Here is a 14,658-nt window from a genome sequence, read left to right on the forward strand (position 1 = left end):
CTAATATTGGACCGTAAGCTGCTGCTGACAGACATTTTTAGAACAAAAAGGTGCAAAATAATCGGCTGAATTCCATTTTAAGCAACCGCCGCTTAACAAGCGACTGAGAATAATGAAGCCCCACCTGACGTGCTTTTCCCGTGTGCCTGCATAAAAAAAGTCCAGTAATCCTTTAAGCCAATAAATACAGGACAGAGACACAGAGACGAAGGACAGAAGTCAAACACGGTTGCATGAGCTGCCCCAGAAAACACTGGATGGGCGTGGAGGGCATTTACTCGTCCTGTTTGCACTGCAGTGATTCAGCACTCGGTTAAAGGAAAGCTTACAGTGAGGCATGCGGGGAAAGACAGAGTATTAGGAGTGATTGAGGCTGCTTTTCACACGGCAGCGTGTGGAAATATACCAACCGAAGATTAGTTAATGAATGTAGATTGTTCTGGATGAAACGTCAGGAATTTCTCTATTAATAACCACACTGTCAGAGAAAAATAGCGCTGACACTCTGAAGATGCTCACTTTAATAACATACATAGACTCTTATATACAATTTCGTTTGAGCTGATGTATGCAATAAGGAAATTTCTTTCCATTTCCAAAGCAGCAGATGGAAATAATACACATACAGTACTTCTGAAATTTAATCGAATATTTCCCATTGTTCTACTCTACCACGCTGGAATGTTTTCACGCCACCACATTTCAAGAGTAAAAGCAGAACCAGCGTGATTATCAGCTTACAGAATGTACACCAGAATGTCTGCATGATAACGGGTCCGTACCATTCAGCCATATGCACGCATAACGCTCCGACACGCACACATTTTGCATTATCGTAGCACATATAACTGATAATGCTTGTGTACTTTGACATAACTTTCTCTTGTGATGGAGTATTTTAATATTGAAGTACTTCTATTCATTCTTTTACCAAAGTACAACACATATAAATACTTCCTTAGCCCCTTTAAAGCTTAAATTCTTGAGCGACTGAGACTTACAAAGCTTATGACGACACTATAACAAGAAATACAACATTTAATCTCATCACTTATATCTATATTAATGGCCAAACAACAGAAAACCTATGTTTAGTAGTTTCTGACCCACATATTCGTAGTATTTCTACTTCTTAGTATATTATTTCTGACATATGTACAACCTGCATAGTGGAACTGTAGCTAAATGTACAGATGCTGGTTTTTTCTTTGTTTTACGCCCACCAGAACATTTTTACATCTTTGTGTGAGTAAGTGTGACTTAAAAGCAACTTGTAAGGAGAAAGGACTGAGAGGAGAACACAGTGGCAGTTTTGTCTTGAGAACAGTCAAGAAGCACATGATGAAGCATCACTAGACATTCCCCACCCGAAGCTAGCAGTGTTTTGTGTTTTGAAAGGCTCTCATCATGTGCTCCTTTCGCTGAAGCTCGATGCCTGGAAGAGGCAGACAAGATCAATTTATCTGAAAGTTCATCTCACGGATATTGTGCTCTCGCATGAGTTAACTCCTAACGTGCTGCTTTTAACAGTCAAACGCGACACAGTGGCTTCTTGTGTGCTGCTCTTGAATAGGAAACACGCTCATCGACTGCCCGAGTAAGTGATTGCTCAATTTCTTGATTAAGAAAAAATTAACTTGTCTAAAGTTTTGAAAAAAGAAGTGCTCCGGTGTCTCTCGCGCTCTCTCTTTTTTTTTCTCTACCTTTCTCCCTCTTCATTGTGCGCAGTCAGGCCTTTATCAAGTGGAGGCTTCTAATTCCTGAAGTGAAATCCTCTTAGGCTCTTTGCTCTATTTCTGTTTGGTCTATAGGGTCTTTTTTGAAATCTCCATTAGACCAAGCTCATTGGCTGGAGGAGACACACGCATGCACACGAAAACACACACAGTCCAGCAACAGATAGCTCAGTGAAGCGACCGAGTGTACACCAGAGCAAGGTTAGCTACTGACACAAAGGGAGGACTTTACTGTGGCTGTGGGAGGTAAGAAAACAACTCTTAATTAATGATGGAGCATAATGAGCTGAGATTTGGAGAGAAGTTTAGCTTTGAATGGATGAAACAGGAGAGAAGTTACTTGACTCTTGTGGTTTTACATGCATCTGGAGGCCATCTTATTTGTCATTTTGACAATTTTCCATTTACACTGTGTCAAAACATTAGACATCCAAAAGACAAGTTCAACAAATTCTTGCTCAGTTTTATTTATTTTTGTGTTAAACGCTTCTGCATAAAATAAGAACAAAGAATTCTTTCTTTTGGTGGTGATATTAGTCATGGGTTTGTGTGTAATTGGAAGTCAGCAGTTTACAAGAATGTATTGTCAGTGCCTCTACACATAGAGACTCATAACGGAAATGTTTACGCATGGCTCCATTTGGTCATGCTACAGGTAATCACACAAGATCTCCACTTGTGAATTGTGAGTTAGAAAGGTGGCCGTAAAGATCATTAGAGCAGATCAGCGTCGTGACTGCAAGCAGGAGAAGAGGACTCCACTAATTGAAACGCTGGGCATAGGCCATCTAATCCAATCGGATATTGGCTCTGTATACGTCATCCCATCTAACAGCACAAACAGTGACACCAAAGACATGGCGAAGCAGCGTGCAGCGCAAAGTATATCAAAAAACGGGTGAATAATTTATGTCTGCATAAAGTTTGTACAAATGGAACTATTGCAGTTTATGAGCACGTAACATCACACATCATAACATGGAACCTGAAAGTATATTATTATATTCATTAAGTTGAATATGTCTTCCTTTAACATATAAATAAATCAGGGACGCACGATATATCGGCGACCACGTCAGTGTTTTTTATTCCAATATATCGGCATCAGTCTGATGAACAAATTCAGCCGATGATTGTCAAACATCAGCGCCTTCGTCTCTACATTCGCTGCTATTTCGCAGATGCTTTGACTTAAATGGTCCTGGACTGAAATATGTTAGAATATGTTTGTTACGTAATAAAAAAAGGCTATGTGTTCTAATTTGGGCTTCTTTTGAATAGTTTTCTCACAGTGCTCACTCATACAAATTTTTCAGTGTGAACAGAAACTGAATATCGACATCGGTGATATCGGTTATCAGCGATATCAGAAATCTTAGTATCGGGTATCGGTATCGGCCAGAAATTTTAATATCGTGCATCACTAAATACATGCACCACTCGTGTTGTATACACACATATGTATATTAATCACATTGAAGCTGTTGCACTATTGTTTTTGTTGTTTGATTTTGCTTTATTTCTTCTTTATGGTTTCATGATTTTAGTCTGTTCCATCTTCAAACAGTCGCTTCAAGGGCCTACAGCAAGCAACACAGATCTGTTGCAGTTCACTAATCCTCTTAGACTGCATTAATTTAATTAAACGTCAAGGGACTCGCTTGGTATCCAGAAGCTCCGTCACAGTGCAAAGGTTTTAAATTTGTCGCTACACAGTCGTTGTGACTGAACGGTGACAACAAACAAGCGTCATTTCAGAACAATTAAAACTCTTATGTTCAGAAGAGAGTGCAGATCGTGTCCACATCATGGAATGAATTGTAGAGTCTGATTCTTAATTTGTTGTCTTCCAGGTAGCTAACTGGAAAAATGTCTAACAGCCTGATGGATTTGGAAGAGACTGCGACCCACACAGGTGAGAACATGAACTGCTTTCAGACGTCACACAGTGGACCTGCTTTGTGATCTGTGCCTATGGATCGGGCGGATCTTTCTGTTTATGCTATTAATTTAACAGAGTGATGTTCTTGTGAGGACAAAATAAATTGTACACCGACAAAACGGGTCTAAACAGATAAAACAGAAGGCCACGGCAGAGCAGAGCACAGATTTGTAGCTCTCCGTCAGTTTAAGAGACGCTCTAATCTTCTTTTTCTTATGCAACACTCGGGTAATTAGTCCAGTTTCAAGAGGGTTAAGATAATCCCCAAATTAAAACAGGACACGTTACCACCAATGGCTTACACCCGAGCTGCAGATCAGTATTTTACAAACAAGGTTGAAGTACAACATTTAATATCCAATATGACATTTTAGTTGTTCCTTAAAACAAAAACAGCTGCGGTCTAAACCTCAGCCAAGTTACTCCTGCTGGACCAGAACTGAATCCTGTCTGCCAAAATATGCTTCCTGTCTCTCCCATCTGTTTTGCTCCTACCACGCTGTATTAGTGATAGCCACAGACACCGGTCATTATATTCCTTAATACAACTAAACTGCTATTTGCTTTTTCCGTAGGTCCAAAAGGAGTCATCAATGACTGGAGGAGGTTTAAGTTGGAAAGTATGGACCAGGAAAACTTGCCTCCTGCAAAGAGGGAACTGTTGAGACAGATGTCGTCCCCCAGCAGGTCAAGAGATGACACCAGAGCAAACCTGAACCGCAAGGTACAACCCATTACCAGCAGTGCTAACACAAGGCTAAAGAAACAGCAGACCTACATTAATAAAGAGCAAACACTGTGCATTTGGTTGCAATCTTTACACACTGTGCATCACGTCTCAGAACCATTAGAAACTGCAAATATTACAATCCCACAGCAACGATACATCGCAATTATTGTTTCACTGTCATTTGTTTTAGATGAGCGTTCAGGAGTATGAACTGCTGAAGGAGGAGGATGAAGGATGTCTTAAGAAGTACAGAAAACGATGTATGCAAGAGATGCATGACAAGCTCAGCTTTGGGCCCAAGTTTGAAGGCGTGCATGACCTGGACAGTGGGGAGGCCTTCCTAGAAGTCATTGAGAAAGAGCATCACAGCACAGTGGTGGTTGTTCACATTTACAAGATTGGAGTCAAAGGTTGTGAGGAGCTCAACAACTGCCTTGACTGCTTGGCCACTGAGTACCCCACCGTAAAGTTCTGCAGGATTGACGCTGTCGCATCTGGTGCTGCCGAGCGTTTTTCGGATGAATTTTTGCCAACGCTGCTGGTGTACAAGGCTGGCGAGCTACTAGGGAACTTCCTAGCCTGCACGCAGCACCTAAACGAGGAGTTCTTTGCTACCGACGTTGAGGCCTTCCTCAACAGCTACGGCCTGCTGCCGGAGAAAGAGCTGCCTGGGATGGACGACGAGGAAGAAAACGATATAGAGTAAATGACGAGACTGGCTGCTGAGGAAGAAAAGAAGCTGTGTCACAGGGCTGGATAGAGATCTCATAAAGACAATTTACCAAATAAGACAAGTTATCCTTTTGGTCTTCAGCAAATAGAAAACCATAAAATCTCCACTAGCTCACCAGTGATTGAGGATTATTCTCTGAAGGAGAAGTTTTACATCCAGTTGGCGACGAATCCTGAGTGTCCCAGATATGGGCGCCTCTGATTCTGGGTGTGGGTTACAGCACGGTGAGGTGATACAGCTTTTGTTTTATACTGGCTACATGTAACTATAACTGCATTGTTCTATTTTTAAATGTTAGTGAATACTACATGCTGTATGTACTTAAAATGTTTATTCATAGAGTATTTTGTAGCACTGAATTTGATCTGAGCACAAGTTATTTATAAGAACCGGGGCTGACACAGCGTGACATCCCTGAATGTTATGCAATATTGTTTTATGTGATGTCTTTATGGTAATCAGCCAAAAACTAAAAAAAAAACCTTTAGAGAGCTTAGCTAAACAGCAACTCTTAGACTTAAGAGGCCAAAGCACTTTTGATGTGGAAATATTTTTGTGTAAATATCTAACATAGAACTTGCTTCCCGAGCCAATGTGGTGGGAGGCGAGTACTGCGTCTGGTTAAACATTCACGACTCTCATTTTCATCAATAAAATGTTAACAGAGAGGAGTTCAGTCATTTCTGTGTCGTTTACATTGTGAAAGTAGGAAGAAAGTAGTGTAAAAATACAAGGAGGAAACTGTGCATCCTGGGTTTTCTTCTTCTTAACATGATACTCAGCCAACAAGTCCTCGACTCAACACGACGTCAGCGTCGTTTTTGAATTTGCTGTGGATGTGGGTGATAGTTTAAACTCTGTGCATGAACAGGATAAAACATCTCATCTTGATGTATGACAGCCTCCTGCCCATAACAACAATAAAACAGTAAAGGTTTTTTTGTTGCATTTTGTTATTTCATTTTCAAGTTTCCGTTGTTGCATCACTATGGCCAAGAAGTCACTAGAACCATAAATATGTATAATAACGGTTAGATGTCTTGTCCGTGCTGCCGGCCAATGGAATGGCACGTCTGCACTGGCGGCCATCTTGGTACGGTCCGCTCACTCACCCATAACATCGTGTTGTACTGGTGCATGTACTTTTTAAATAACCATAACTTGCTCAGTTTTCTAATGATTTTCAAACGGTTTGGTTTGTTATAAACGTCAGAGGAGTAGTTATAACGCTGCACTGATGGATAATTATGCTACGCTCTCACGGCCAGCAACAATTGGCATTTTAATTATTTTGTATTTTATTTGTATTTTTGTAATTTGAATTGTAGCCACGTTAATAACGTTTGTAAGAAACCAAACCGTTTGTAAATCCGTCAAGATTTCAGCGAGATCAGAGTATTTACGTTTGTGCAGATCACTCACCTTCCTTTACGTACCACAGGGTCCGCCAGAGAGCTGCCCCGAATCAAGATGGCCGAAGGGTGATCCTGTTCGAAACACCGCCTTCAGACATCGAGCCTTTATTATACATATCTATGGTTTTAGTGTTTACCGTTAAACGAGGAGATGCTTGTAGCATAAGACCAGAGAGCAGCTTCAATCTTCTGAAATAATTCTGGGCAAAAAAGCAAATAATCTTTTTGGAATATCGTCAGTGTGAGTCCTTCTTACAGACTAAGTGCTGCAAACATCTCCCCCTCAATCACCTGCACTCTATCGCTACCGTTGTGTTCAGATTACCCCAGGAGACTCAGCCTAGAATGTTCCTCTATGTACAACATCTTCAAGTGCATGCATTCTATGTAGATGATATGGTTCGATATTTACACTTCAGTACTTTTGCCTGAATCTCAGCATATGAATTCTCTTTCTGCTTCTTTGCTGAAGAGCTATGCCAGTTTTGCCAGAAGTGTAACACAGTGTATTCAAAGCAGCAGCACCAAGGTATTAAGCTGCAAAATGCAAATATCTCTCTGCTCTTCTGTGGAAGCAGGCTGTCACATGTTAAATAACCTCATCTCTCTTGTAGCACAGACTTGACTTCCCTGTGACTCCAGGGAGCTCCAGGCATGCCAAAACCGCAGCATAAAAGCCAGCCGAGGTTTTTAAGACTCGCAACGCTATCCCATAATTTGATAGGCAAATTAAGTTGTCTCATATCTGTAGAAACTGCCAAACACTTAACCGCACAAGCACATTTACTGCGACTGTAGGAAACAGGGTTTTTGAAAAAAATCTAGATCATTCGTTCTGATAAATCCTTCTAGAATTCACATGTACGTTTTGCATTATCAACACAGAACCACTTCAGATGTGTCTTTTAAAATATGATGAAAAGACAGCAGCTAGTAAGTTGATGAGTTTCTGCTTCCTCTGTAAAGTTTAATATTTCCTTATTATATGAATCACTATAGTGCTGCAGCAACACCTTTCTTTTCCTTAACATAATGTCAGACAGCAGCATGTAATGCTTCATCGAAATGTTCCACCATTTACACAAAGTTTTGGGAGCAACACTTTGAAAAAACAGTATTGTCTAATAAATGCAAAATGATTTACTGATAAGAAGAAAGGGGGAAAAACAAACAAACAATGTTGGAGGACTCATGTAGGCAGAAAGACCAAAATGGAGAAGGCTGCTGATAACTATAAACCACAAAAATCACACAAGTGAGATATTCATTTAGAAAAACGCTTCATTCTTGTTCTTAAGAAAAGATTGTCCCTCATTTGTCACTTTCTGATGCACTGCTGATCTGTTCACCTTCTATATATACGAGGTGTGTCAGAAAAGTTCCAGGACTGGTGTCACCAAAGATGTATTTTATACCCAAACTTCAAACTACCAGTTTTCCCCTCCAGATGATCAACCAGCACGTCTACAAAGAGATCCTGCAGCGTTTGCTTCGTCCAGAAGAGGCAGAGTTGTGTCAGGACCAGTGGAGGCTGCTTCACCATGACAACCTGCTCACAGCGCCCTGAGCATCCCACAGCTCCTGGCTGAGAAGAACATCTCCGTGCTGGAGCAACCTCCCTACTCACCCCACCTGGCTCCGTGGGGTTGGTTCCTCTTCCCCAAGCTCAAGGGGGTCATCAAGGAGACCCGTTTAGAAGACGTGGACGACATCAAGATGGCTGTGAGGACGGAGCTGAGAGGATCCTGAAGAATCCTTCCAGGAGTGCATGGCGGCGTGAAGAGAAGGCTGGAGGAGGGTGTTAGACTCCAGGGGGATTACTTGGAAGGGAAAAACTGGTAGTTTGTAGTTTGGATTTGATATATATTTTGTGTCACCAGTCCTTGGACTTTTCTAAACAGCAGTACAGACCGGCAGCAGTTCCACCTGCTCTCTCCCCATTCCTGACACACCCTTATAAAAGCATTCATCTATTTCAGTCAAGAAATCTGCCTACTGTGCATAATCAGACACCATAGTCATCTATTCAACAATAATAAATGACACCATGCAAAAACAGGCAGACATGAACACCAAAGTAGTAACATCAAATATCAGCTCACAACAAAACACTCCCACATGATGAAACAGCTCGTGTTCGTCACACGCCCACCGAATCACACTGGATCTGGAGACTGGCTCCCTTTCCAGCTACAGTATAACCGGTCAGAGGTGGTGCACTGGTCTGCATGGGAAGATTAATGAGAGTTATTGTTGTCAGCGCAAAGGGTGAAAATATAACAGGCCATGGGGGGGTGGGGGACTCAAGCATTTGCCTGGTTTGCCTCCTGATGATGCAATGTAGGTGTTGACCTGAGAACTCACTGAGCACTCATGGGTCAAAAGGTGAAAATGTTGATGGGTGTCGGAGACGGTAGGGTCCCGCTACGAAATGATGTGATTTTAATGACTCAAAAAATAGCCAGCATCCGTAATCTGGATTTGATTCCTCTCTTAAATGTGCAATGGTATAATCATTACTAAATACTAATTACCCAATCTAGACACTTCATGATTTCTCTAGAAAATTCATCGAAAAAACGGTTCATGACGATGCATTTTTATCTGGTTTCCAAGAAAACAGCGTTGTTCATGTAGAATTACGGTCTGTGACTGAATGGTGGCATGTCTATCTTGGTTTCCTCATATTTGAGTCACTGACCACGATATCCTGATAACTGAAAAACTGCTTTACATCATATCTAAAGTGGTGATTATTTTCGTTGTTTTGTGGGAACTTTATCGCTAAAACGTCTGCACTGTAGTCTGAGCGGCTTAAGGGTCGGTGCTTGGTCCATTGTTCTCCAGACTTTGCATACTGCCTCTTGGCCAGACAATAAATGAAGATGATATGCACCACTTGAACACGCTGATGACACAACTGTCACACCCAGAAACTTTTGCTCGGTCAAATCAGTGCTTATATGCATCACAGAAATAAGCACTTGAACGTCCCGCAACTTCCTCCAGCTTAATGAGGACGAGTCAGAAACCACTGAAGATGATGTTAAGCCCCTGTTCAGCAGGAGATACTGCTGTTCTTCTATACCAGCACCTTTTTCACTGAGAAGCACAACACAAGTCAGAAATGTGACCAAATATTGTGGACAGACAACCAGAGTCCTCACAAAAAAACCCGGATTTGTTCAAATTACACTTGGTCTCAGATCCCTGTATTGGTTAATATCTAGTTTGACAACTTTCATCCAAGTTTTACTTCTTGACTAAATAACATTACTCAAAATGTCTTTCCTGACACTCTCACTAAACATGAAGCAGCTCTTGTGTCGTCTGATTCAAGTCTTCTAAGAAGCTGCCGATGCGTCCCAGCTGCTGAAATGTCTTTTGCGCTCCAATAGAATAAAATAGAATAATTTTATTGATGAGAAATTGGGAGAAATTTACATTTATTTTTACATATTATATTTACAATATTAACATTGTTTAAAGCAGACTGAAAACTTTCCCATTTCTTTTTCAGTCTATGGGTTCGTCCGTCTAAGTTCACATGTATGTCTTGAACATGCAGGAATAAGATTGTAGCTGCAGTAGCAGCAGCAGACTGCATGCTTTTACAGCTGCAGGTTCAGATACAAAAAACGGGTTAGAGTCCATCTCTGCCATCGTCAAACTGACTAATAGCGAATCATGCACAGCACAACAGCTTTGTTTGGCATCTCTAACACGAAATAACTTTTGGAAAAGCAGCTGAAAACACATTCCAAGGCATCTACTTTTATGTGGCTTTGGGAAAGTAGGTTCCAGCAACGTCTGACATATTGCCTGCAAAGGAGCTCTTGAGCTAATTGCTCTCAGCAGATGAGCTTCTGAACTGTGACACGCTAACACATATTTCTCTGAGGATATACATGTGTTTGTGATTCCACAGCACCACATCTGGCATGGCTTGCATAGCCTCGAGCTGGTAATGCCTCATTTTTACACAGTAGCGTGTCTAAGATTTATCAAACCTTTTTGATACCTCCCACAAGAGGTTTTTGAGCAGAGAGAGGTTTTCCTAAGGTGCCCAAACATGTCAGCCAGAGCGGTTTGGGTTGACCTAGACAACAACCCTAAATGCAAGAGGGCTGCCAACCAGTCAAAACATCCTGGTTTTACACTTTAGCACATGTGTGTCACCATTTGCACAGAAAATTCACCCAATTTACAGGAGCTATTCCACCAGAGCAGTCCTCGGAGTTTCAGTCATACATCTCAGCCTTGTAGAGCATGTACAGCATTCTTCCACCAAGTGAGTGCTACAGAGAGTCCTCACAAGCGCTGAGAGCAGATTCTCCTTAATACAAGGTGTGCTGTGGCTCAGGTGGTAGAGCAGGTTAGCCCCTAATCGCAAAGTTGGTGTCCTTGGGCAAGACACTGAACCCAAAAGTTGCTCCCAATGGCAGGCAGCACCTTGCATGGCAGCTCCGTCGCCCTTGGTGTATGAATGTGATTCAAAGTGTCTGCTCAATGAAATTGTAATTGTAAATTTGTATGTAAAAAATAAGACCATCAACAAGTAAGAGGACACAATATCAATCAATGTTCTGTTTGGCAAATACATTATATAACACTTATCAAACATCCATCCATTCTCACCAGGCTGGAGTCTATCCCAGCCTAGGCAGGTTCACCTGGACAGGTAACCAGTCTATCACAGGGCTACACTTAGAGACAGACAACCAAGCACACTCATATTCACACCTACGGAAAATTTAGAATCACCAATTAACCTCAGCATGTTTCTGGACTGTGGGAGGAAGCCGGAGAACCCGGAGAGAACCCACGCTGCACCGAGAGAACATGGAGACTCCACGCAGAAAGATCCCGGGTGTCCTCACCGGGACATGAACTGGCGACCTTCTAGGTGTGAGGCAACAGTGCGAACCACCGAGCCACCTTGCAGCCACTTATCAAACATACTAATTGCAATTCAAAGTGCTTTACAAGTGAAAAGCAGATTTAGATTTATAGAGCAGAATCAGAGGATCTGATGGGCCTTTCCTGGTTCATAGACCAACAGCATTCCTGAGAGGTCGTCTGGTGCAAGGCCACGTAGTTATAAACAAATAAAGGAACTTAAAATCAGTCTGAAACCTAGCAGGTAAACAGCGCAATGGCTTTAGTCTTAATCAGCACTCATGCATCACAGTTTCTCTCTGAGCTTTTCCTGTGACTGATACTTCTGTTTAATCCTTGTTCAGATGGAAAAATAATGGGACATGCAGGTTTTTCTAAGTACATTAGGAAGTGAGTCAATCAGTCCAGTATCACTGAGTTATCTGAATAACTTTGCCGGGTGAAGTCCTGCAAAGCTTTTTGCGTGTTACAAATTTGGGAAGGCGGCAGAGTTCACACAGCCAAGTTACCCCACTAAATCAGTGAACTTTCCACTCGGAACAGCACCGAAAGCGTCATTTGACTCATCGCTCGGCTGTTTACCTCAATGTTTACCCCACACTGACCACCTGATCCCACCCCCATTCTCATGTTTTGATCCCCCCCTTTGTTTACACTGTTGCTAATTGGTGAACTTTTGTGATTTTTATGTTTGGACTCTTGGAAAGCCCAGCTGTCGCGCTCCAGTTCTCCCACATAAAAACCAGTTACACTGAGGTGATGTCATGACACGACAGTGGAGACCTGGTTTGAGGCGCGCTTGACCAAATATGGACAGCGGATGTGGAGGAGATGACATAACTGCTAAATGTGTTCACTGGCTGTCATCATAAATTAAAGCCTATGTTATGTTGTGTTGTTTACGTACAGTTAAGATCCACATGACTCAGTAATTTCAACGATCAAGCGATGATGTAAATGTTGTTATTTGACTCATTTATGCCCGATGACATTAAACTTGTGCGTATTTTGTTAAAACAAGCAATTACTTTACAAATGAGTAGAAGAAACAATGCAGCCACTATATCAACACAATCTCACACGGAACGCTATTGTTATTGCTAAAACAAAGGTGGAGTGACGACACTGCTGAAAGACAACTGCAGGAGGAAAGGGAGAAGAGACATAGATCAGGCGTATGAGAATGAAAACCAGTAACAAAGCCGCAACTGCTGCAGAAAAAAAAAGAAAGAGAAAAATGACAGTGCACCTAACACTCCCTAATGACAGTCTACTTGTGGGTTGGTCATAGTGGTGCTTCACATGCTGGGCTCACTTTACTACCTGTCTGAATGAATGGGTGGATACATGGAAAAATGCAAGGACGGAAGTAGAGATTAGTGACTGGACAAAGAATTTCAGGTTACTACACATCCAAAGGTCTTTCGGATTTCTATCACATTTTTCAGTATTGTATAGAACTTAAGATAGGAAGTCACGTGTCAGCGTGAATCATTCCTCAGCTACCTTAAACACTCTGCTGTCCATGGAACTGGGTTTCATGCCGATGACAAGTGCTGACAACAACCAACATGGCTGACTCAGATCAAGAGGTTTGCGCTGTAGTGTTGCTATAGGTTACTCTACATCTTGGTATCCAGGCGTGACAGCTGAGTGTAAGAAAATAGTTGATGCCTGGGGGCAAAAGTTTGCCTTAACACCTCTCACGTTCTTTTGTCTTGTGGAAGTAAGCATGCTGATTATGAACCAATAAGCCACTGAGGCATTTGTCAAAACTGGCCCTGACAGGGTCTGAATACCTTCCAGGCATATGTCACCTGGGACGCAGTAAACAAGCGACTAAAACTGAAACTGTGGGAGCAATTAAAGCTCCTGTATAGAGCAGTAACCGAAACTAAAGGTATGTCCATCTTTAAAAAAAAAAAAAAAGACACAGTTGCTGTACACATAAGAATAAAACATTAGTGATGAATTTCTTTTTCTTGCAAAATTTTCAAGAGCCTTATTGGATGTCTGCTGTTAATAGCCCTGCCTTGTTAAAACTGGAGTGCTCTTTGCTCATTTTGGAAAACAAAACAAACAAAAAAAAACCTTATACGTACAAAATAATAGAAGGGGTGACGCTTTGAGGGATATCACGACAAGCTCCTCAATTCAAACCCCTGCGTCAAGAATATAGCTGAGATATTGCGCAATAGAGATTTTTAAAATATTGAAGTCCATCCATCAAATCACCTCAGCATGTTTCTGGACTGTGGGAGGAAGCCAGAGAACCCGGAGAGAACCCACGCTGCACGAAGAGAATGTGGAGATTCCATGCAGAAAGATCCCGGGTGTCCTCACCAGGACGCGAACCAGCGACCTTCTAGCTGTGAGGTGAAGGTGCTAACCACTGAGCCACCTTGCAGCACAATATTGAAGTCGTTGGTCCAAATTCTAACAACTGCCTCGAAGCAGCCTGTGAATGATTTTGGTATTAAAACTTTTATTATTTATTATCAAAGTAAATGTTAAACCATCCTACCTGCCTTATGTGTGTATCTAGAGCCCCCCAAATTTCAAACTTACAGAAAAAAAAATATACCAGCACCTTTAGTGTCTTTGCTCTGCACAAATCTACTATAGTGTGCTGTTTTCCCTCTAAAGCTACTTGCTGCCTTATGAGAACAGAGTGAATCATGTCATTCGTAGTTGTTTGGGAAATGTTGTTGCTGTGATTTGTTTCCAGCTGTGTTGTTTTGCACGTCTTTGTAAGATGACTAGAATTGTTCGTAACTTTGTCATCTTTGAATTTCCCAGGCATGCACATAAAACACACTTTTCTGGACCTCTCAGTGGCATCAGGCACGTACTGCTGCTGCCTGCACGTACACTCGCACACACTCACCTGTCTGATGTGTTGGCGCCATCTTCTGACCACCAATGTGGAGCTAAACAGTCAACAAAGAGGACAAACTGTATGAATAAAGCAACTGCACTTTAAACTTTTGTTGGGAAAATTTTGAAGTATGTTTGTACGTGACTGTACCATGGTCTGCGTTAAAAAAAAAAAAAAAAAAGAAAGAAAGAAAAAGAAAATAAAAACAGCCCGTCGCCTCTTGACAAAGCGTGTTTCAGTGAGCGAAAACTCAATTTCGCGTGAAAGGCATCCATTTCCCACAATGCTTCAGCGATTTAGAAATTGTCAACTGCGCGTGCCCGTA

The 14,658-nt window shown here is 41.8% G+C and overlaps 1 protein-coding gene across 2 annotated transcripts; it reads left to right on the top strand.

Moving 5' to 3' along the window:
• The first annotated feature begins 1,473 nt into the window (after window positions 1–1,473).
• Window positions 1,474–6,089, top strand: pdcb (phosducin b). 2 transcript variants are annotated; one of them, XM_008295520.1, is made up of 4 exons: window positions 1,474–1,597; window positions 3,590–3,651; window positions 4,254–4,402; window positions 4,599–6,089. In XM_008295520.1, the coding sequence occupies exons 2-4, from the start codon at window positions 3,606–3,608 to the stop codon at window positions 5,112–5,114; spliced, it is 711 nt and encodes a 236-aa protein (XP_008293742.1). In that variant the 5' UTR covers window positions 1,474–1,597; window positions 3,590–3,605; the 3' UTR covers window positions 5,115–6,089. The 2 variants fall into 2 exon arrangements, with proteins under 2 accessions (XP_008293742.1, XP_008293743.1); XM_008295521.1 differs by lacking the exon at window positions 1,474–1,597 and adding an exon at window positions 1,939–1,982.
• The last annotated feature ends 8,569 nt before the right edge of the window (window positions 6,090–14,658 follow it).

This window comes from Stegastes partitus, unplaced genomic scaffold, assembly GCF_000690725.1.
Source record: "Stegastes partitus isolate 25-593 unplaced genomic scaffold, Stegastes_partitus-1.0.2 Scaffold1055, whole genome shotgun sequence".
In the NCBI taxonomy this organism is placed as follows: domain Eukaryota; kingdom Metazoa; phylum Chordata; class Actinopteri; family Pomacentridae; genus Stegastes; species Stegastes partitus.

Bases quoted from the DNA above. Each gene is read 5' to 3' on its own strand.
- pdcb (XM_008295520.1), top strand. From the start codon at position 3,606: ATGTCTAACAGCCTGATGGATTTGGAAGAGACTGCGACCCACACAG. The intron at 3,652-4,253 runs GTGAGAACATGA...CTTTTTCCGTAG, and splicing joins AGAGACTGCGACCCACACAG to GTCCAAAAGGAGTCATCAAT. The intron at 4,403-4,598 runs GTACAACCCATT...CATTTGTTTTAG, and splicing joins GAGCAAACCTGAACCGCAAG to ATGAGCGTTCAGGAGTATGA.